The 23,871-nt window shown below is 42.4% G+C and overlaps 1 protein-coding gene across 2 annotated transcripts in view; it reads left to right on the top strand.

The window, feature by feature from the left end:
• The first annotated feature begins 12,524 nt into the window (after positions 1–12,524).
• ZDHHC2 (zinc finger DHHC-type palmitoyltransferase 2) overlaps positions 12,525–23,871 on the top strand; it is a 66,407-nt gene continuing 55,060 nt past the window's right edge. For both annotated transcript variants that reach the window (XR_011253532.1, XM_069573334.1), the window contains exon 1: positions 12,525–12,971. Coding sequence is in view for 1 of the 2 variants with exons in the window: in XM_069573334.1 (XP_069429435.1) it covers positions 12,845–12,971 (127 nt within the window). In the remaining variant the exon portion in view is untranslated. The remainder of the gene's footprint in view (positions 12,972–23,871) is intronic.

The following is a 23,871-nucleotide window of genomic DNA, read 5'->3' as shown; positions in this document are numbered from 1 at the left end:
AGCCAAGCACTTTAAACCGATCCTGTACGTAGTTCCTGTTTTAGTTGCTGACACTATCTTTGTCTACTGAATCCTTTTGGTTTCCAGGCACCTTCTTAACTTTATTGAATATTTTATGCTGCACATGTGAAATATATAGTCCATGTACCTGGGACTGTTTCTGTCTACTAGTTTTTCTTGCTTCTAAAAACAGAAAAGCGGAATGCCTACGGCTAAAAAGAAAATTCTATCTCTCGTCAGTTCCTTCTGCTGATATTTCAGGACTCCAAATTATATATTCATATAATTTGGTTTTTCTGACTCTTTTTAAAAAAACAACAACATGAAGTCAAAAACTAAAATGCATTGCTTTTTATAGCAGAAAATAGCTTCAATTGCTCAAAGCTAATTTAGAATAAAATCCACTCAACCTGAAAAACATAAAATATGTATATATTTAAAATTTGCCTGCAGATCCCTTGTCACTCATAGTCCCACACAAACATCTTTTATATCTTTTTAATGTAATATTCAAGAAATGGGAATGAAACTTTATTCTTGTTGGAAAACATTGCTCAATCCTGCCCTTAGCATAGTACCTAGGATCTGGTGAATTATCAATACAAACTTGTTCAAAGAATAAGTGGGTAAACCTATGGAATATGTGAATAAACAAAGTAAGACATATCAAGCCTGAAGAATGCAGTCTTTGCCTGACTTTTACTTTACTCCTTAACACATTTCCTAAGCTGTGCCTCTTCCTTCCAATATTAAAACTAATAAATACAATTACTCATACTTGAGAGTTTCCTAGTAAAACACATAACTAAATTGCTTCTGCCTTAATTAAATGAATTTGCCTTCTGTGACAGTAAATGCTGACAGTAGCTAACATATATTCATCATATATCTTATGCATATAAAACACTTAAGAACAGTATACACATATGCACATGCTCTGTGTATGTAACATCTCCCTACAGGCTGGGCATGAGGCCGAGAATTTCTTACTAGGTTAAAAAAGACACTGTGACTTCCTCTTCTTTCTTCCAGATCCCTTTCTCTGGGAGAAGTTAGCTGCTATGTCATGAGCAGACCTATGGAAGGGCCATAGCAAGGGACAAAAGCCTCCTGTCAACAGTCATGTGAGTCTACTGCATTCTATGGTAGAGACACTGAGGACTTGACCAGAGCTAGAATATCCACTTCCAGGAAGACTCACCTTTTTTAACCTAGTTTTTTAAGCCATCCACCATCAATTCTGCTTTAATCTGCTCATTAAAAGTAAGTCACTCAGTCTGGTCCACACTCAAAAGGAAGAGAATTAACCTCCACTTCTTGAAAGGAATAGTATCAAATAATTTGTAGACATACTTAAAAATCAGTACAACTGCATAATTTTTTTTAAACTCTGACTCCTTAATTTAGTTTTATTCAAAATATTTTATTTTATTCAAAGAAAACAATAAGATACAAGAGAATGCTATGTGAACTAAGCTATTTATGTTATGTTTTACCAGAAAAATTAGAAAACACACCTAACTATACAGCAATGGAAGAATGGTTTGATGAATAACAGTACTTCTATGGAAGAGAATATTGTGCAACTATTTAAAATCACTCAGAAGCCTGTATATTAACATGAAAAACATTTATGATGAAATATTTATAGGGAAAAACAGTAAATTGTACATTGAAAAAATATGCATAAAAAATAGATCAGATGGGAACATACCAAAATAACAACAATGGTGAAATCATGGGAGGTTTGTCTTTCTCTGTTTCCACATTTTCTGTGGTATAGCTGTTTCCAAGACTTCTGTTATGTATTGTTCTGTAATGTATAATTTTGTTATGATTATTTTTTATTTTAAAAGATAATTCAAGATAATACTGACTTTCTAAATAAGGATTCAATAGGCATTTTTGTATTTTTTTTCCTATGTAGCAAAAAACAGACTGTGCTCAGATTTTAGATAGACTTTTAAGGGGTTAAGTCTCTGGTGGCTTAGATGGTAAAAAATCTGCCTACAATGCAGGAGACCTGGGTTCAATCCCTGGGTCAGGAATATCCTCTAGAGAGAGGAATGGCAACCACTCCAGTATTCTTGCCTGGAGAATCTCATGTACAGAGGAGCCTGGTGGGCTACCGTCCACGGGGTTGCAAGAGTCAGAGCAATTATGTTAGTGATGAAAGAGTGGGAAAGTGGTGACACACTCAAAGAAAAGTGGTGATTAGTTGAGAATTTAATTAACGGAGACAGAGTATGGTTGAACACCCTAGGGAGTTAGATACTCACCCTGCTTTGTCTTGAAGAGGCAGAGGGAGAGACTAGCTATAGCTCATGGAAGCTGTGATCTTCAGTGATCAGGCTCCAGGAAGTGAAACAAACAACCCCATGCTATTCTCTGACTCTCTAGATCACCTGCCCACCTCCCACTGATGGAACCAACCAGACTCCAGAGTGGAAGGACTTCTCTGATATAAGGTAATCCCATACATAACACAAAGAAGGGAGGAAATTGGATCTGAAAGAGTAAGTGGAAATGCCTACCATATGGGGATTATTTAAATTAGCTGGGAGATGCTCTGATGAGAAGATTCTGAAGATCTTACAATTATACCTCTGTACTAAAAATACATATCAGCAATATTTGAGGACTATATATTTCAGCAGTCAAACTGTTCACATAAACATGTCCAGATAGCACACTGGTTATGGACATTTTCACCCTTAGATACACACACTCTGCCTGCATTTTAGATCACTGCAATTCATACTGATTCTTGCATTTGTTCATGCATATCTTATACCAAGTTTTATATTAGTATAGACAATATGTACACAAACCTGAAGAACATTTTCAATAATATGCACACTAGTGACCCCCCTGGTAAAGTTATTTCCTTTGAAATAAGAGATGTAGAAGTGGACATATCCTTTAGCTGAACCATGAATCTCACCAAGGGAAGCTCCTTGTTGGGTTGAGTTTCATTTGATTTGGTTTGCTTTACTTTGCTGCTCACCATGTAATCTCTACCCATCATAATACCTCAACAGGAAGCCATCAAAATTTGTTGAATGGATTTATTAAGACTTTATCTTTTAAAGCCTCTACTGACAGTAAAGCAGCCTCAATAGAACCATGATTTTTATAGTTTATAAACATGTTGGAAACTTCAGCTTTTTTGTAATGATTATAGTTACAACTTATCTTTTTATAAACAAAGTTAATTACTACTCTTATTTAAACTAGATATTTTATTCCAGTGTTGCAGGCAGTATAAGTCACTACAGTGTTCTATAGTTAACAAAATAATAGAATACTGATGCTTTTAACATTAGCTTAAGTCACTGGAATTTGCATTCACATATGTGTGTTCATATTCCTGCTAATTAAAGAGTAATTATAAATTTCTATAGGTGACCATCTTTACCGCTGTGAAAGTTTCATTATCACATTGTATATAAAGTCCAATTTACCTTATATCAATTGAAAATATTTTTAAACTGTATAATTTCTACATTATGATTAAATTAATATTTTGAACAATTCACAAGATGACCGAGCAAGTTGCTGAATCTTTATTAAAAATGTTATCTTCACTATTTTATGGAGTTTAAGAGAAAACTTAAAAGAATGAGAATGTATTACCCAAACCCATTACTTGGTTTAAAGCATAAAATCCAGAACCTCTAATCATTGGGATTTTGAACTTTCAACCACTATATAGAGTGCTTGAAAAACCAAACGTCCATGTTGTCTCATATAAAAGTTATTGATATTCCACTGCCAATCTATTATAGCATTTCATAGCATGGCCCATTATCAAAAAGACTGAAATATAAGCAAATGGAGAAAGGTTTTATCAACCAGTGAAACAGTCCAAAGAAGTTCAGAACTTGGAGTGTCCAAGCATCACATTGTAGACTCAAAGAGTCTAGGGCTTCCCAGGTGACGCCAGTGGTGAACCCACCAGCCAATGCAGGAGACTCAGACAAGGGTTCGACCCTTGAGTCCGGAAGCATGGCAACCCACTCCCGTATTCGTGCCTGGAGTATCCCACAAACAGAGCAGCCTGCCAGGCTGTAGTCCATAGAGGCACACAGAGTCAGACACGGCTGAAGCAACTTAGCATTCATGCAAAAAGTCTAAGGTGTAAACCATAACTTAGGCACTGAGTAAATTCTAGCTGATGGAAGAATTCCCAATAATCAAAATCTTTTCTACTACAAATTCGAAGCCAACATGCCTTTTTTGTTAAATATCATTAAATATTTATTCTCCATTTTCCCTGCTCTTTTTAAAGACCTGAGAAAACTCTGGTTAGATTTTTTTTCTTCTACAGTAAAAAATTGCAATGTGAGCTTGATCTCTTAAGTTTCATTTAAAATCTTTGACAACACTTGAAATACTTATTAATATTAAACGTTGTATATATATATTATATATAGCAGGACAAAAGCATGTCTTGAGCCAGAGTCAGCGTGAGTGAGTTTGTACAGACTGCTGGGCAAGACGTATTAATTCCACCTCCTCCTACATCTGCCATACAGAAAATCCAGCATGACCAATCTAGCCTACAGCTTGACAGAAATAGTGCTGAATATAACCAACTGTTCTTCGGGTCCCCTTGCTTATTATCTGCTCAACCAAAAGAACAGAAAGGGTCTTGATGGCCTCTGGATGAAGACACGTGATTCTGTGCTTGAAGGCTGGAGTTATCCCCAAATAAGGCTGTGTCAAGCACTTTTGGATGAAAAACTAAACCCAAGATGTAGCTTTATGGGTAGGAATTTGAGTGTACTATTGTAATATATTTCCCCCTGCATATCCTTTGAAAGTAGTAGTTATTCAGTCACTCGTGGTGCCGACTCTCTGTGACCCCACACACTGCAGCACACCAGGCTTCACCTTCTCCCAGAGCTTGCTCAAACTCATGTCCATTGAATCGGTGATAGCATCCAACCATCTCATCCTCTGTTGTCCCCTTCTCCTATCTTCAGTATTTCCCAGAACAGGGTCTTTTCCAGTGAGTCAGTTCTTCGCATCAGGTTTGTTTCAGCATCAGTCCTTCTAATGAATATTCAGCATTAATTTGATTTAGGATTGACTGGTTTGATCTCCTTGCAGTCCAAGGGACTCTCAAGAGTCTTCTCCAACACCACAGTTCAAAAGCATCAATTCTTCAGCGCTCAGCCTTCTTTATGGTCCAACTCTCACATCCATACATGACTACTGGAAAAACCATAGCTATGACTAGACAGACCTGTCGGCAAAGTAATATCTCTGCTTTTTAATATGCTGTCAAGATTGGTCATAGCTTTTCTTCCAAGCAGCAAGCGTCTTTTAATTTCATGGCTGCAGTCACCATCTGCAGTGGTTTTGGAGCCCAAGAAAGTAAAGTCTGACACTGTTTCCATTGTTTCCCCATCTATTTGCCATGAAGTAATGGGACTGGATGCCACAATCTTTGTTTTATGAGTGTTGAATTTTAAGCCAGCTTTTTCACTCTCCTCTTTCACTTCCATCAAGAGGCTCTTAAGTTCCTCTTCACTTTCTGCTATTAGGGTGGTGTCATCTGCATATCTGAAGTTATTGATGTTTCTCCTGGCAAACTTGATTCTAGCTTGTGCTTCCTCCAGGCCGGCATTTCCCATGATGTACTCTGCATAAAAGTTAAACAAGCAGGGTGACAATATACGGCCTTGGCGTACTCCTTTCCCAATTTGGAACCAGTTTGTTGTTCCATGTCCAATTCAAACTGTCTCTTCTTGACCTGCCTACAGGTTCTCAGGAGGCAGGTATGGTGGTCTGGTATTCCCATCTCTTTCAGAATTTTCCACAGTTTGTTGTGATGCACACAGTCTAAGGCTTTGGTGTAGTCAATGAAGCATATGTTTTTCTGGAATTCTCTTGCTTTTTCTATGACCCAATGGATGTTGGCACTTTGATATCTGGTTCCTCTGCCTTTTCTCAATCCAGCTTTAACACTGGAATTTCTCAGTTCAGGTACTGTTCAAGCCTGGCTTGGAGAATTTTGAGCATTACTTTGCTAGCATGTGAAATGAGTGCAATTGTGCAGTAGTTTGAACATTCTTTGGGATTGCCCTTGTTTGGGATTGGAATGAAAACTGATCTTTTCCAGTCCTGTGGCTGGAAAAGCACTTTCACAGCATCATCTTTTAGGATTTGAAGTAGCTCAGCTGGAATTCCATCACCTCCACTAGCTGTTGGTAATGATTATTTGTACATAAACCTCAAGTGGAAGAATCTAGAGTGTGACCTCTTATCCCTCTGGTGTGGTACAGCTAGCTCTTGACTCTTTAGATTCACATCTTCAAAAGAAGAAAGCTCCTAATACTATTAACCTAAAGTGCCTTCAGCTTCTCTGTTGTTGTTCAGTTGCTAAGTCGTTTGCGACGTTTTGTGATCCCATGTACTGCAGCACGCCAGACTTCTCTGTTAACTTCCTATTCGCTGAGTTTTTTGTTTCTATGAAACAGTAGAGCTATAATTAGAGATAATTTTTTCCGTTGCAGTTATAAACATATGGCTTGCCTCATGAATATTCAGACAAAAGTAGATGTCTAAGCAGCCCTGTTGAATGGAGCCCTCTGTGATGAGGGAAATGTTCTCGATTTTCACTGTCCATTACAGTGGCCACTATTGTCATGTGGCTAAGAGCCCTTGATGCATGGCTATTCCAACTAAGGAAATGGGATTATGGTATTTTACTTTAACTGATTTTAATTTAACATTGAATAGCCACACATGACTGGTGGCTACTTACTGGACAGTGCAGGTCTGGAGACTGATTTGAAAGCACCAAGTAGGAACCTCTGTGCCCCAATTCCTGTGTCTCTATTTCTCATAGCACCTCAGCCTCCAGGACCCTTCAGGAAACGGGATGCTGAATAAGGTTAAAACTATGCTTCAGGCACAGTTCTTGTTGCAAATACAAGTCAATGCTCGTGGGCTTACACACACAAAAAATGTTTTTGTAGGAGTGTATACACCCCACAGAATCAGCTGGACGCCTGGAGAATCGAACTTGAACTGGCAGTCTCCGAGGATACCACTGCTGGCCTTACCACTGCTGGACACTCGCCACCTCAGTGCCTCCCCTGGTCGCTCTCTGCTGGCCACTGAACTCTCAACTCCACAGTGGCCACGTCTCATCACTTCTAATTGAACTTTTTGCCATTGCATCCCCACTCTAAGATGCTGCCAGTCCATGAGGAGGAAATATCTGCTCACCTTTTGGGTTCATAGATAGCTTTCTCCCTGTTTAAGGGGCAAGGGACGGGGGTCGGTGTAGACAAAAACATTCATTTAAAGGAAAAGTTCCAACTTTATTTCTAAAGAGATTAACCTTAGCCAACTGCAAAGAAGTGGAAGCAGAAACAGAACGATTTGCTAAACTGAAAAATTGTTCTCTTAATTGTTTTCAATTTTCTGAATATGGCTTTTATTAATCATTAGCCACTAAATTATAGCATAAAATTGTATAATTATAATATAATTATAATTAGTTACAAGTATATATAATTGGTCATGAAGTTATAATTCATAATTTGTAATTGGCATGGTTAAACTAATGGCTGATGCCATTGAAATCGCTATGAAACCATGTCAGTAGAGCTGTACTGCATGGCGCGCGCCTGCCATCTAGTGGCAAGATGCTATTAACGCTATCGCGCAGAGTCGGACATGACTGAAGCGACTTGGCGGCAGCAGCAGCAGAGATCCCACACTGGAAAAGACCCTGATGCTGGGAAAGATTGACAGCAGGAGGAAAAGGGAACAACAGAGGTTGAGATGGTTGGATGGCATCACCGACTCAATGAACATGAGTTTGAGCAAACTCCAGGAGATGGTGAAGGACAGGAAAACCTGGTTGCTGCAGTCCATGGGGTCGGAAAGAGTTGGACATGGCTGAGTGACTGAACAGGAGAGATCCCACAGGGCTTGCAAAGCAAACTAGAGTTTTTCCCACTCTACAATTTTCTCAGTGTTCTGACCCAATCCACCAGACACTCGTTAGGCCTTTGCAATTCTCTCCCATTATATTCCAGTCTATTCCACTCCAGGCTAATTGTACACTATAAATCTCTGAGAACCAAAGAATATCTGAGCAGCACTTTGAACCGCATTGCCTAAACCAAGTTCCCTTTCTAAGACTGCTTTTGTGTTACATGTGTCCGGAGACGACACATGGTTTGGGCATGCTATTAACATCCCACAGAGAATATCTTGGCTACTATTACAAAAGTGCAAATTATCACTGGAGTCACTGATGTCATAGTTCTCTGACTTCTAAAGGGATTTCCCCCCCCCAAAGAATGATAAGCTTAGTTTAAGAAAACAATGAAAGAGGATCTATCAGTATTGTTTTCAGACCGCTCTAGGTGGTTTGGCTGAAAGATGAGATGAGGTTGTGATAGGCAGCAGGAGCGGAGGTCCATGCTCCCTAGAGACAGCCTGGGTCCAGGGCTTGGGCTTGGTTCGGGCTGTTTTTGATTCATACTATGAAAGGCAATAAGCAAATATTTTAATCTGGATCTGCAAGCAGGAGGAAGATTTGGAGTATTAACCAGGATGGCAAGATGGATTTGAAGTTTGGGGATTGAAGAATCTGGGGATTGTTTCCAATTAGATCTTGACTGGAGGAGACAAAAAAAATTGTTTTCTTTTGGGCAGGGTGTCATAATAGGAGTTTTTGAAAAGCAAATGACTTCCATAAACTACTAAGTGGGTGGAGCGTGGAGACAGAGAGGCCTGGTAAGGATAGAGCTGCAGTTCTTAGGGACTCTCTCTTGCCCTCCTGCTTCCCAGGCCACCCCCTTCTTCTTTGCTTTTGTGTTATTCTCTCCTTTGCCATGGTTGACTTGCCTTTTCATAAATGACAATAGCAGTTTTATCAAAATTATTACATGGAATTCATAATTTGATATAATTAGTGGATATCTAAAATTGGTGAGTTGAACCTTCTGTACTTCTCTCTCAGGAGTAAGTCTCCAGTGAAGTCTCTTCATAACTGTTGATGACTTTCAGATTGTTTTCCCATTGATGCACAGCTCTAAATAAAGAAGAAAAAAAAAAGGGCAGGGGTGCTCTCTGGTCCTAAAAACTAAGTTATCCTCCTCATTCTCATCAGAGACTATTATCTAGAGGCTGACCACTCACCAAAGAGCTTACATCTGTGCGTGCATGCTGGTGCCTGTCTAATTAGTGCCTGGTTGTTGTTTAGTTGCTAAATCATGTCCCACTTTTTGTGACCCCATGGACTGTATGTAGCCCACCAGGCTCCTCTGTCTGTGGGGTTTTCTGGGCAAGAATACTGGAGTGGGTTGCCATTTCCTTCTCAAAGGGAACTTCTGCCTCAGGGATTGAACCTACGTCTCGTCTCCTGCATTGGCAGGGGGATTCTTAACCACTGAGCCACTGGGAGGTGCCCAGGCAGAGCTAAATCCTGTCTTTGTGTGGCTTTAGAAACAAGTATTCATGAACTAGATTTTCTTTTTTAGGTAAGAGTGATACATTCAGAAAACTAAGATCATGGCATCTGGCCCCATCACTTCATGGCAGATAGAAGGGCAAACAGTGGAAAGAGTGGCTGACTTTATTTTTTCAGGCTCCAAATCACTGCAGATGGTGATTGCAGCCATGACATTAAAAGATGCTTACTCCCTGGAAGGAAAGTTATGACCAACCTAGGTAGCATATTGAAAAGCGGAGATATTATTTTGTCAACAAGGTCCGTCTAGTAAAGGCTATGGTTTTTCCAGTAGTCATATGGATGTGAGAGTTGGACTATAAAGAAAGCTGAGCGCCGAAGAATTGATGCTTTTGAACTGTGGTATTGGAGAAGACTCTTGAGAGTCCCTTGGACTGCAAGGAGATCCAACCAGTCCATCCTAAAGAAGACCAGTCCTGGGTGTTCATTGGAAGGACTGATGTTGAAGCTGAAACTCCAGTACTTTGGCCACCTGAGGCAAAGAGCTGACTCATTGGAAAAGACCCTGATGCTGGGAAAGATTGAGGGCAGGAGGAGAATGGAATGACAGATGATGAGATAGTTGGATGGCATCATCGACTCGATGGACATGGGTTTGGGTGGACTCCAGGAGTTGGTGATAGACAGGGAGGCCTGAAGTGCTGCGATTCATGGGGGTTGCAAAGAATCGGACATGACTGAGCGACTGAACTGAACTGAACTGATACCCTTGGAGAACTCACTGATGATTCAAAACAGGTTGCAATTATTCCTCAAATGTTATAAATTACATTTTGTGTGCTCATTCACATCTCACTTTTTGGGAACCCATGGACTCCAAGCCTCCCTGTGCCAGGTCTCCAAGTCCCTCACCATCTCCCAGAGTTTGCCCAAGTTCATGTCCATTGCATCAGTGATTCCATCTAGCCATCTCATCCTTTGACACCCTCTTCTCCTCCTGCCCTCAATCTTTCCCAACATCAGGTACTTTTTCTATGAGTTGGCTATTCACATCAGGTGACCAAAATACTAGAGTTTCAGCTTCAGCATCAGCCCTTCCAATGAATATTCAGGGTTGATTTCCTTTAAGAAAATGTAGCCTCCTCCAAATGGCTCAGATGGTAAAGAATCTACCTGAAATGCAGGAGACCTGGGTTGGATCCCTGGGTTGGGAAAATCCCTTGGAGGAGGGCATGGCAACCTACTCCAGTATTCTGGCCTGGAGAATCCCATGGACAGAGGAGCCTGGCGGCCATAGGGTCACAAAGAGTCAGACACAACTGAGTGACTAAGCACAGCACAGCCTCCTTCAAATTCTGCATATTCTTCCAAAAGGGTAAAAGATGTGAAAACTGTAGAATACTCTCCATTTCTGACCACAAAACCCTGTAAGACTGCCTGAAGAGAAGCAGCAGAGGACACTATAGCATCTGATACCTAAAGATGCACACTTGGCACTTTCTTCCACTGTTTCTAGCATGGGAAAATTGATCCCTTACCTCTTATTCCTTAGAATTCATCAGTGACCCTCAAGGCTGACTTTCTCATCTTTATGGAGGTATCTCAGCCCTAGTAGGGACTTTCTTGCTTTTAGAGTCTTCTGACTGGGAACATGAGTTTGATATTCACAGGTTTTCAGGTTAAGGATTCCAAAAAAGTTATGTTTTTATATTCGTTACTGTGCAATGGTATAAGGCCTTCTTCCAACATAAAGTGATTCACTGGGATAGAAGTCATCTCATTTCAATAATTCAAAGTCTGACAGAAAGTTGACGGCATTTTCTATGCATTTTAAAATAGAAGTGCAAAGAGAGTTGGTATGTGTGTTTAACATAATAGCTATTTCAGGAGGGGAGATTAGCTTGCTGTTTAATCCAGTCACAGAAAGATAATCGCAGATATAAGACCTTAAATTTCTTTATGTAAATAGGTACTTCTTTTTATTGTTCATTCATTCTACAAATGAATACGAAGTAATTTCATCCAGTATGGTTGCTGTGTGGTGTATACACATATTCATTAATTATTAAAATCACACGCATTATATATAGTGATTATGCACATAATTTAGACACACTATATTGACTGGGGGCGGGGGGCGGGGGTGGTTTCCAGTTGTAGTCGGATTCGTTCATAATCAGATGAAGGGAAAAAGAAAACAATTTCAGAAGCATTCGTGTCTTTTCCGTTTCATCAACCTTAAAGCCTGGGCGTCGGTCTCACTACATTCAGGATTCTTTCAGGATTTTTAGCAATGGCTTTACAACCAGCTATATGCTATGTTTAGAATTGCCATCACAAAAGAAAACACTGTAGTGAGGAGCCGGCTGGGGAAAGAGTACACAGAAGGAACCCCCGGACTTTCGGGAGGGGGCGGTGGGAATGTTTACTCTAACAGTCACAAAGTGACTTGAAAGAGTTCAGATTCTCCGAGCAGATAACTGGTGTTTCTGACTCCAGGGTCTCTGGATGCCCAACCCAAGGTGCTCCCTCCTCACGCACGGTGCACCCCCACGTCCCCCCAAAAGCCTCGGGGAACGGAGGCGCCCGGGCTGTAACGCGCCAGCCCGGCCTTCGCTGCCCCCCGTTTACCAGGACCCGCAAGCTGAAGCGACCCTTTCTGAGAAGCGGGAGGCGGGGACCTTGGATGGGCGCCTGAGGACTTCGCGGTGTCGCGCCCCCAGGGGTGGCATCTCGCCCGCTCCGCGCTGGGCCAGCGAGGGGATCGGGTCCGCGCCGGCGGCTCCCGCGGCGGCCCCTCCCCGGCGCGTCTCCGCGCCCCGCGCCGCCGCCCAGTGTCCTCGCCCCGCGCGGGGCCGGTTCGTCGGGGTCCAGGGACCCGGGGCGAAGGGCGGGGATGGAAGGGCCAAGGTGGGAACCTTCTCTCCCCGCTCGGATGCCCGTAAGGTGCCCCGCGGCGAGGGCGCGAGGGCCTGGGGCGCGGCAGGCACCGGAGGCAGTGCCCCGAGCGCACGCCGGAGGGCGCCGCGGGCCTCGCCGGGCCGGCGGCCTGGAGGGGGACGCCGGGGGGCGGGCGGGCCGCGCGGAGGCGGGGCGGAGGCTCCCACCGCCGCCTCCTCCTCCTCCTCCCGCTTGTCGTCCGCTCCTCCCGGCCGCCGCCTCCGCGCCCTCCTCTCGCAGCCACCGCCTCCGCCGCGCTGAGGAGCGGGGAGTCCGCGGCGCCGGCTCGGGGCTGCGGGATGGGGACTTAGCGCCACGGCGGCGGCAGTGGCCGCGGCGCACCCGGCCGCCGCCCCGGGGCCCGTCCCGCCGGGGCCGCCGGGCGCGGCCAGCCCGCCCCGGAGCCAGGCCCGCGGGCGGCGGCGGCGGCAGCGGAGCTGGGCAGGTGGATGCGGCTGGAAGATGGCGCCCTCGGGTCCGGGCAGCGTGAGGCGGCGGTGCCGGCGGGTGCTCTACTGGATCCCGGTGGTGTTCATCAGCCTCCTGCTCGGCTGGTCCTACTACGCCTACGCCATCCAGCTGTGCATCGGTGAGTGAGCGCCCGGCCCGCCCCGCCGCCCCGCGCGCCCCTGGCCCCCGCGCCTCCCACCTGACAGTCCCGGGACGCGGGGACCCCGAGCGCCCGGCGCCGCGCCCCGGCTCTCCCCACCCACCCCGGACCCCCGAGCGCCCCGGGCGCCACCAACTGGCTGCGGCTCCTCCGGCGCCGCGGCCGAAAACAGCCTCGGGGCAGTCTCCTTCCACTCCCAGTACGGTCGCCTTCCCCAGACAACTCTCCGGTGACGGTGTCACCCCCACCCCGGCGCGCTCGCAGCCCAGCCACACCCCCTCCCTCGTCTGGCCGGTACCCGGGAGAGCGGGGGACCCCCGGCGCCCAGCCGAGCGGGGAGGCCCGGGGAGGCTGCGCTGGGCCCCAGAGGGCTCCGGGCTGGGCCGGGAGCCGAGCTGCGCCAGCCCCGCGCGGAGGACGGGGGCCACGGGTGTCCGAGCTGTCCCTCCCTGGTGGTCCCTAATCCACTTTTTAGACATTTGTGACAGCACGAAGGGCCGTTTTTGCTGCCTTTACGATTGGAACATTGTCAATTGGACACTTTCTAGCTACGGAGAGGTGGAGGGAGGAGAATGGAGCGGGGGACGAGGTGAGCTACTAGAAAGTGTTTTCAGAGATCTATGCGATACGCAAGACCGGAATTTAGGTGTCAGGATAATAGAAAGAAAAGAAGAGGCGACCCTTCCGCTGTTTTGTTTTGTTTTTTCATCCAGGGAGCCAAGTGGCTCAAGTCCAAGTTTTAGGCTCCCGAATTGGTGGATTAGGGTGCTGTCAGTGCTGAAGATGAGAAGGAAACAAAAAGTTGATTATGCACAGCTAGGGAATACAGTTCTGTTCCTTCATGTAAGCAGGCTTCCGTTAGAGGTTTTGTGAAAGCTCATGTGTTGTCAGAAAAGGATAAGCCAGACGATGACGTTTCTGCCAGTGACTTGTGTTTTGTGTTTTCATCCTCCAGAGCACTAGCTTCTGATGAGACCAGGAGAAAGGTTAAAGAGTGGCCTGCTCAACTTAAGCGTTTTGCAAGCTGCCTGATTCAGACAGAATCTTCTCCGAAGCCGTCTTACCTCAAAATGTTGCCCCTTGTGAGAAATAGCAAGTGTCAGAATAATACACCAAAATAATGACTAACTTTAAAGAGAATTGAGACTGATTTTCCATTTTGTATAGTTTTAAGATTTGATATTATTACTTTGTTTATTGGATTAAGAAACAATATTTCAGTACCCCCAAAAAAGCGAGCTTTTTTTTTTTTTTAAGAATTGTGTACTGAAATCAGGACAGCTCAACTAAGTACATAGTATTCAAGTTATCTAAAATGTACAGCAAGAAAGTTTTCAGAACCATGTTGTACTTTTTGTATTAACCATTAGTTTTTAAAGGACCTGCCTGTTGAGGGATACTGTAAATGTTACATAACTATTAGAAACCTTTGTTGTATTTCATTTGTTCTCTCTCTGGGATGCAGTGAGCAGCTCCAATTAATGGAATTGACACAAGAGAGGGGTGTCTCAAAAGGCCTCAATTATCAAAACAGGCAAACTGATTCACCTTATCACATTAAGCTAAGAAGCTTAGCCTGATGCAGTCTCATGTCCATCAAGAGGAAACACATGAAGGCAGAGAGAGCTTTTTGACCCTTCCGGTTACTTCTGCCCCAGCTGAGTTCTGCATGGAGGTCTTCCTGTGTTGAATGGACAGGTATTGGGGGAGGAAGAAAATGGAAGATTGCTGTTTTATCTGGATATTAATTTTATATACGTGCATATGTATGTATATGCTCAGTCATGTCTGACTCTGCAACCTCGTGGACTGCAGCCCACGAGGCTCCTGTCTCCATGGGATTTCCCAGGCAAGAATACTGGAGTGGATTGCCATTTCCTACTTCAGGGGAGCTTCCCCACCCAGCGATTGAACCTGAGTCTCTTGCATCTCTTGCATTGGCAGGTGGATTCTTACCACTGCACCACCTGGGAAGCCCATATATATATATATACTTCTTTTTCTGTAAGTTTTTTTACATATACTTTTTAAAATTTGTATATACTTTCTATAAGTTTTGGAGAAGGAAATGGCGACCCACTCTAGTATTCTTGCCTGGAGAATCCCATGGACTGAGGAGCCTGGTGGGCTCCAGTCCATGGGATCACAAACAGTTGGACACGACTGAGTGACTTCACTTTCACTTTCTATAAGTTTAAGATAAATCTAAAGTATCCATGAAACCCCACACCAGTATTTTAGTAAGTGTAAATTTGACTAAGGGAGGAATGCCTCTATTTTTATTTTTTAAAATTATTTTTAAATTATTTTGCTATTCTTATTTATTTTAATTTCTTGATTGTACTGGGGTCATATGGGATCTTAGTTCCCTGATCAGGGATTGAACCCATGCCCCTTGCATTGGAAGGGCAGAGTCTTAACTACTGGACCACTGGGGACATCCCAAATGCCTCTTTTTAAACTAAGTGACATGGTCTGTTACTGATCCTTTCCATGATCATCAAAAGTGAAGTCTGATATCATTTGTCTCACTGCCTCCCTAGCCTGGTACAATGCCTGTCATGTTGAAAGTGATCAATAAATAGCCTTGAATAAGCAACAACAAAATGATTTAGAGGCAATATCTCTGAAGTTGTCAGAAAGTAGTTTTTATACTAAAGCCATAGAAACAGGTTGTAAGTAACCCTATGAAAGGTCTAGATCCTAGAGTCTAGAGTGCGTGCATGCGCAGTCATGTCTGACTCTTTTTGCCGCATAGACTATAACCTGCCAAGCTCTTCTGTCCATGGGGTTCTCCAGGCAAGAATACTGAAGTGTGTTGCCATTTCCTTCTCCAGAGGATCTTCCCCACCCAAAAATCTGTCTCCTGACCCAGGGATCAAACCTGTGTCTCTTGCATCATGCATTTGCAGGCAGGTTGTTCATCACTGGTGCCATCTGGGAAGCCCAGAGTCTAGAAGAGCAAATTGACAATAAACTTAATTCTAGAAACTGTGACAGTTTAAGAGTGATAAACTCTAAAAGCTTGAATAGTCTTGGTTGGGGGGGTGGGGTTTGAAATTAGCTGTGCAATTCCCTGAAGATGATGGTGGTGGTTTCCTTGCTAAGTCATATCTCTCATAAGCACCAGGAAAGAGGGCCCCTAGTGTGGCGGGCACACAAAACTAGGCTTCAGTCCTTTTCACAAACAACGAGGAATGCCAACCTTCCCTACCCACCCCCATCCCCAGCATTGTTCACATCTCTGACTGCCCTGCCCTTTGTAGATCCTTTTTCTCTCAGAAGTCGCTGTTTACAAGCTGATTTTCCAGATTTCACCCAGAAATCATTGGCTAGGGTTGGGACCAGAGGGTGGGGGTTGGCAGCTGGAGCTGGTGATGAACAGAATAGAAAAAGAGGGCGGTTTAGCCTTCCTTCTGCATCTGCTCGCAGCTGGGATGACCCTGAATATAAATGACTTTGTGCCCTTTGCTGAATTAACTGCAATTTAGGAGTAGTGCTTACCCTGGTATCCTTGGAAACCAGAGATAATGGTTCTCATTACAGTGGGTTTCTATATTTAACAACCTGGATGTGTGTGGCTCTCTAGGCACTTTTCAATTAGCATAATGTTTGCTTACTGTTTGGATTTTAGAAAAATAAACTCCCATCTCTTTTTGGAATATGTGTACATAAAAAATATAAGGGGCGTACATACATTGTATGAGAGTCAAGTACTTGGGGTAAGTTTCCTTCCTGTTCCACCAGAGAAGAGCTAAAATAGAGCTGCTAATATTTGTGATCATTCAGAACGCGTTTATCTAGTTTATTGATGAACTGGTTTCTTCTCTGCCTTCCTTCTGCCTCCCACTACTCTCCCCTCTCCAGCTTCTTTAATGTCTTATCTGTCATTTGGTCCTTTTAGTTTCTAGTTAGCTCATTTTCCATATAGTACGATATTAATAAATTTAAGGGTTACATTTATAAGGTGGGTGTTTAGGATGCAGGATAGAGGGGATGAGGGTAGTCTGCAGGCATGCTTGCTTCAGGGAACATACTGAGCATGGGTAATGTGTTTTCCAGATCCATTATGGCCATTCAACAAAGTTGAATATGGTAACTGAAGTTTCCCTCTTGTAAGTGAGAATATGTAAAATTGCTTCAACCATTTTTATACTTTTTTATTTGATAATAATTTCAAAGTTATGGGCTTCCCTGATAGCTCTGTTGGTAAAGAATCTGCCTGCAATGGAGAAGATGCTGGTTCGATTCCTGGGTTGGGAAGATCCGCAGGAGCAAGAATAGGCTACCCACCCCACTATTCTTGGGCTATCTTTGTGGCTTAGCTGGTAAAGAATCCACCTGCAATGCTAGAGACCAGAGTTTGATCCCTGGATTGAGAAGATCCCCTGGAGAAGGAAAGGCTACCCACTCCAGTACTCTAGCCTGCAGAATTCCATGGACTGTATAGTCTGTGGAGTTGCAGAGTCAGACACGATTGAGTGACTTTCACGTTTTCAAAGTTACAGGAGAGTTTCAAGAATCACACAGTAAAGCTCCACATACCTTTCTGTAATCATTTTGGTTTCCACTTTTCTAAAATGTTTTCCTTCCCTGCCTTGACCTTCGGTGGGTGCCAGGAAATATTTGTTATTGAGTTGTGTGCTCATAGGGTTCCGAGTTTGCGTGTGGGCTTACTGAAGTCATTTCAAGGAATCAGGAAGATTGAAAAACTTAAAAATCATTTAGGCCAACTCCCTTTGGGATTTGTAGATGAAGATGTTAAATGTCTCAGAGTTGCTACCAGTTCTGTGTCTTTTCCAAATTAACCAATGTGACTTCAGCTGCTGTGCTGCAAATGTTAAAATGTCTCCTTTTCCTTGCAAACTTCTTGCCAAATCTCTCTAGCCCAATGAAGTCCCTTAGCAAATTTGTTAAACTTTATGGCTGTTGTTTAATGAGTTAACAACTCATTAAAAGTAAGCTTTACACAGTGATTTCAGAATTTTAAGAGGGTTTATAATTTGGGCTAGATAGTTACAACACTGCTGTTGTAGTACAGAAGCAACTTTAGCTAATTTAGCAAATGGGTCTGACTGTGTTCCAATAAAACTTTATTTATTAAAATAGCAGGTCAGACTGGGCCCTTGAGCAATATATTACTGACCCTGGAGTATGTTAAAAGTTAGACTTTTAGAATTTTGTGATTGTGCAGTCTTTATTAATGAACACCTCTCAGAAATGATTGCAGCCTCATATTACACCGTGATTATTGAAGATGTTCAAGAATTAAAAGAATTAGTCTACATATTTAGGGGTCATTCTGGGAGATAGAAAATTATGTTTTCCCTCTTTTAAGGATATCTTTAAGGATTAAACATACGAATCCTCACCATGGATTCTCTGATGAGCTACCATTCACTTAAGGTCATGACACATTCAAGGATGGAAACTGAATGGGAGTCTAAGTTGTTTTCCATCAGGAAATGAATTTGAGCCCCACAGAGGAAGAACTGCGTTTCTGTTATTGGTAAACTATCATTTTAAAAGCTTATGCAGGACATTAGAGCTTTTTAAGAACAAAAGTACAGACAAATGATCTTGAGAATACAAATGTTACCATATATAATTATTTAAATCATTTTTAGTAACATGGACAGTGACATCCATAGAAGACTTACAGGTACAAAATATTTAATGCATAATTAGAAATTATTTCTTGTTGACAGTAATGATGTGAAATGTATTAGTTCTGTAACTTTTCTTGATATTATCAAATATTTTAAAGATTTTTAAAATATCTAAATAGAGGGATAAGAACTCAACATTACTCCAATCTAAAATTCAAATGTATGAAATAGATTACAGATTCTTAACCTATGTACCATTTGACTTTAAAAGACTCTGCTTAATGCCTTCTTGATTCCATTTAGTGTGTCAGAAAACTACTTTTAATTTGTATATTAGACAATGCAGCATTACTATTTGCTATTAAATCCTATTAGAGACAACAAATACTCAATAAATGTTGAATGAATTAATGTCGGTAAATTTTATGAAAACATGAAATTGTATCCTGTAAATAAATGAGAGAAGAGGGTTTAGAAGTCAAAACAATGTAAAGTTTGTTGGGAAAAAAGTTTGCTTTCATATGCTTACTGAGAATGTTGTGCATGCCATCAAATTAAATACTTGCTCGAGTGTTTCCAGTAATTAAGCCAGAAGCTGGAGGGATGGTTTCTTAAGTCAAGATAATTGTCTCTAGAGAAGGTGCATTTCCACAAGGTTAGAAAGAGGCCAACCTCAGAGAGGCAGTGGGGCAGGATTCATTCAAAAGCATCTATTGAACCCTTGTTACGTGCCAGGCACTTTTTCCCCACAGAGATGGTTTAGAGGAGAACTGAATAGAGATCTTTTCCTAATAGCTAAGGGGGGAGATTGCTTCTGGAAACACAAGGCAAAACTGAAGCCTTCTGCCCAGCTTAGGCATAAGGAGAAGGGTGGTTAACTTTCACAATGCTGCTCCCACAGCTCAGGGGCAGGAAAGCAAAAATGGAAAACAAAACATCCCTCTCCTGGGAGCCGGTTGCTGGACCAAGGTTAAATGAGAGTGATCAGTAGGTAAAAAGAGCTGATGGAGAGCATGTCACTAATTTTTTTTTTTAAGATTTTATTTATCTACTTTTGGCTGTGCTGGGTCTTCGTTGCTGCACCCTTTCTCTCGTTGTGGGGATCGGGGGCTCCTCTCTAGTTGTGTTACATGGGCGTCTCACTGCAGTGGCCTCTCTTGTTGCGTCTCCCAGGCTCTAAGGCTCCCGGGCTTCAGTAGTTGCAGCTCAAGGACTTAGTTGCTAACCCCATGTGGGATCTTCCGGGACCAGGGATTGAACCAGTGACCCCTGCACTGGCAGGTGGATTCTTACCCACTGGACCACCAGGGAAGTGAGAGCATATCACTAGTAATGGGGCTGTCTACTCATTAACAACCTTGCACATAGAAGTATCTCAGAGCAAGATTACGAGCAGTGATTTTTGCCTCAGCTGTGCCCTGTGGGGCTGTTTCTGCTGCTTCATTTCTTCCCTGATGCCTGGGCATCTTTCACTCTGCTCCCAGCTCAGGACCTGTGACTTGCTGAGTGAATGTGAGCAGGCAGAGAACTTCTCGAATACAACTGATTGAGTCCACGGGAAGGCTGGAGAACCCAGCTTAGAAAATAAAGCAGAAACCAAGAGAAGGTGGCTGAGCTGGAGTGGACATCATGCCTTTGGAGGAGCTGCTGCCCTCGTGGCTGGCCGTGCCCGCGCCCTGGAGCCGCCCTGCTCCTGTGACTCAGTAAAGATGCTTCTGGGAGCATCAGCCGCCTGGGCTGCTGTTGAGCCCACATCCCAGGCGACAGGGTTTATTTAGCAAGAGCAAGGTGCTGGATCTCTTTGGCCTTCATGGTGGGGAGAAGTGCCAGGGAGACAAAAAACAAACAAGACAAATATTCCAGAGATTAGTATGGATGAGGAGTTCTCAGTGAGAAAATTCTCAGTGGTTTTTGTTTGTCTCATGCGTTTTTCTTTTTCATCTTGATGGAAAATTATGGAATCATGGCTTACATGTTGTGATTTATACTGCTGACTTCATGCCTTTTGACTGTTGTATCTCAGCTCTCAACCCTCTTAGGAAGTGATGAGTTTGTGGGTCCTCTGAGACTCCAACACTGTTTGTGATGACTGGAGAAATACTGTCTCATCTTACTTGCAAAGTGATAGATTAGCCATAGATTCTTAATGTTCTCTGTTGGGTAAACAGTTTTCCAAAGATCATTTAGAAAGATAGTCATAATACTATGTGGAAACCTATGGTTTTATATTACCGTGTAGATATATTACAAAGAATTAATAATAAAAATATAATATAATTGAATTAATTTTTCTAATGGTCCATTAAAAATTGTTGTAATATTTTTTCTGTTATTCTTTTAAGGGTGCTTTTGTTATATCTTAATCAAATGCTATCTCAGTCAAATGCTGATAATGGAAAAGGGTGGAATTTTCAGGGCAGGGTTGGGATGAGGGCAGCGAGGAGGAGGTAGATGACCTGATTTCTTCAGAAGCATATGTTAGCAAGAAAGTCACCAGCTATGATGGCTTGATATTTTTCCTTTCAAAATGAAATCGCATTTGAAACCTTTGTGTAGCATTTTTCCTAATTTGACTTTTCATCTGACTGTGACTTTTAAATTGAATTATAAATATTAGTCCAGAAATGTTAAAAATCATATTTATTTGGGAGACACTGGAGCAAAAATATCTGCTGCATTTATCATCTCAGTGCTTCTCTGCACTCTGAAATGCATACTTGACAGCAGTTCATTTTAGATATGTTGTTGATTACATTTTTAAATGCAAATGAAAGAGAAGTGCTTTTATAGATGACTGAGCTTTATTTCTTTGCCAATTTTTCTCCATGGTGTCCTGAAATTTCTCCTCATGTGGAATGTCAATTAAGCTTTCCTGCTATACTTAAAATATTTCGACCTCTTTGGGTTTATTCAGTAGCATTGCTACCCTGGAGAAACAGAATAGTCCAGATCAGTGTATCAATACATTAAACACCAAGCAAAAATAAAAGAAAAAAATCTTTTTCTCTACATCCTTTAAAACCAAATGTCCAAAGAGTACAGTAGTTTCAAGGGGTAGTTTATCTTCATGATTATATTATAATAGGTATAATCCTTGTAAAAAGCATTTCATGTATTTCCAAGAACTTTATAGATTTATTTGATTTTTAACTTGATGAAATTTGGGAGACCAGAATGCTTTGTAATGCATATCTATTTTCTTACATATAGGTAAAATTAAATTTCTATCTCTGTTGATCACGTTATATAAAAAATGGATTTTCACAGTATTTGAGTATGTTTGGGATGAGGTGACTTAAAACCCAGACTAGATTGTGTTGCTGATGGTTTTGGAGGGCCCAAAGGTCAGCTCAAAAGAGGTAGTAGGTGGCCGAATCTGAAGTGGGGATTTTCACCAAGTCTGTAAGGATGTGAGAGATGGTGCGACTTGAAGTACAGTCTCTGTGATGTCTGTATAATTCACACTGGCAATACGAAAGACAGCCTGCTCCAAAACAGCTGATGCTGAGCTCTAAATGAGAGACACCTGGTACCATTTACCAACCAAGAAAAAGATTTCAGTTTTATGAGCCTCAAACATGAAAATTCTAAGCCAGCTCTGAATTGCAGGGGCTAATTTGTGATCAGGTTTTTTACACAGTGGACAACTCCATGTCACACGTTCTAAGAAGGCAGTAAGGCATTTATGATGCCTAACTATGAGCAGTGATTATCCAGGGCACCTCCAGGGAGGTTCATTAATGTAAAAGGATGAAGGGCAGAGACCAGCTGGACTTAACCAAGGTTTTAATTAGAGCCTATTTTTAATGAAATGCAGCTTATTCTAGGACTAGAACACACTATAAAATATGCAGAACTGAGAGCTTTATGTTGGTTGGAAGGGATCCTTGTAGGCCCCCGTAAACTTGCATTTTAGCAAGCAGTTTTAATCTAAGAGTTGAATGCATTTCAAACCATCCATATTTCTTGACTACCTCTTTATTCATTCATTCAAAAATATTTGTTCATGGCTCTTAGAGTTTACATTCTAGTTGGATGATAGAAAGAACAAATCAGAGACAGTGGAACAGAGATGGTTGGGGACGGGGTGACCGTTGATCAGCAGTGGTATGGAGACGTGGGAACAGATACGCTGAGTAAGCGTTGCACAGATGAGTTTGGCATTTGGCAGAGAGTCTGGACCAGAAAAATTGGGGAGTCCTCAGCATATAAATCAATTTAAAGTCTTAACCTTGGATACATTTGTTCCACCAAGGGAGTGAATGTCAATTAAGCAGAGATGAGAACAAAAGATGACCAACATTGAGAGTTTGGGAGATGCGTAGGAACCAGCAAGGAAGACTGAGAAGGGATTACTAGTGAAGTAGAGGAAAACTAAGAGGCTGTGGGGTCCTGGAACCTGGGGAAGAGAGGGTATCAAGGAGGAGGGTGCAATCCCAGTTGACAAATATGTTCAAATGGCAAGTAAAATAGGGACTGAGAACTTAACAGTGAGAGATTAAACTCTTGTTTGATTACTAACTATGCTCCGAAGACCCCCTGAATTTAATCTCAAAAGTTCTACCAAAATGAAAACCATATACCAGTGTGTGAGTTGATGGGATACCTGAGTTTGTTCTATCCAAATTACAAAGATTTTATTCTGTTAGGCAAGCTTAACTTTCTTATATTCTGAAGATAACCTGTAGAAAATTTCGTGAGAGCAGTAACTGTGTCTGGTTACCATTGTAGCCTGGTGCCTGACACAGAGTAACATTCAAGACATAACTTCTCTTTAATGAATGGGTGCTCACTGAACTTGTTAATTGACCCTTTTGTGATCACAGTAGACATTTCAAGCCTCGGAGAACATGAATCCTTTATGAGAGAATTATCTGCTTCAGCTTTTTATTATTTGATCACTCAGATGTTCATAAAGAAGTTTGTAATGTTTTTACAGTTTCAATATACTATGGGCCAAGTTGTACCATCACCGCTGCACCCTACTCATATGTTGAAATCCCAACCCCCAGTACCTCAGAACATGACTCTGTTTGGAGACTGAGCCTTTAAGGAGGTAGTTAAGTTAAAATTAAGTTGTTAGAATGAGTCCTAATACTGTATGATTGGAGGAAATTTGGACACACATGTACAGAGTGATCATGTGAAGACACAGGGAAAATATGTCCACAGGCCAAGGAAAGAGGCCACAGTAGCAACCAAACTTGCTAAATCTTGGTCTTGGATTTCTGGCCTCCAGACTTGTGAGAAGATAAATTTCTGTTGTTTAA

This window comes from Ovis canadensis, chromosome 26 (genome assembly GCF_042477335.2).
Source record: "Ovis canadensis isolate MfBH-ARS-UI-01 breed Bighorn chromosome 26, ARS-UI_OviCan_v2, whole genome shotgun sequence".
NCBI lineage: Eukaryota > Metazoa > Chordata > Mammalia > Artiodactyla > Bovidae > Ovis > Ovis canadensis.
The sequence above is the reverse complement of the archived record's forward strand: the minus strand, read 5'-3'. Positions and strand labels throughout refer to the sequence as shown.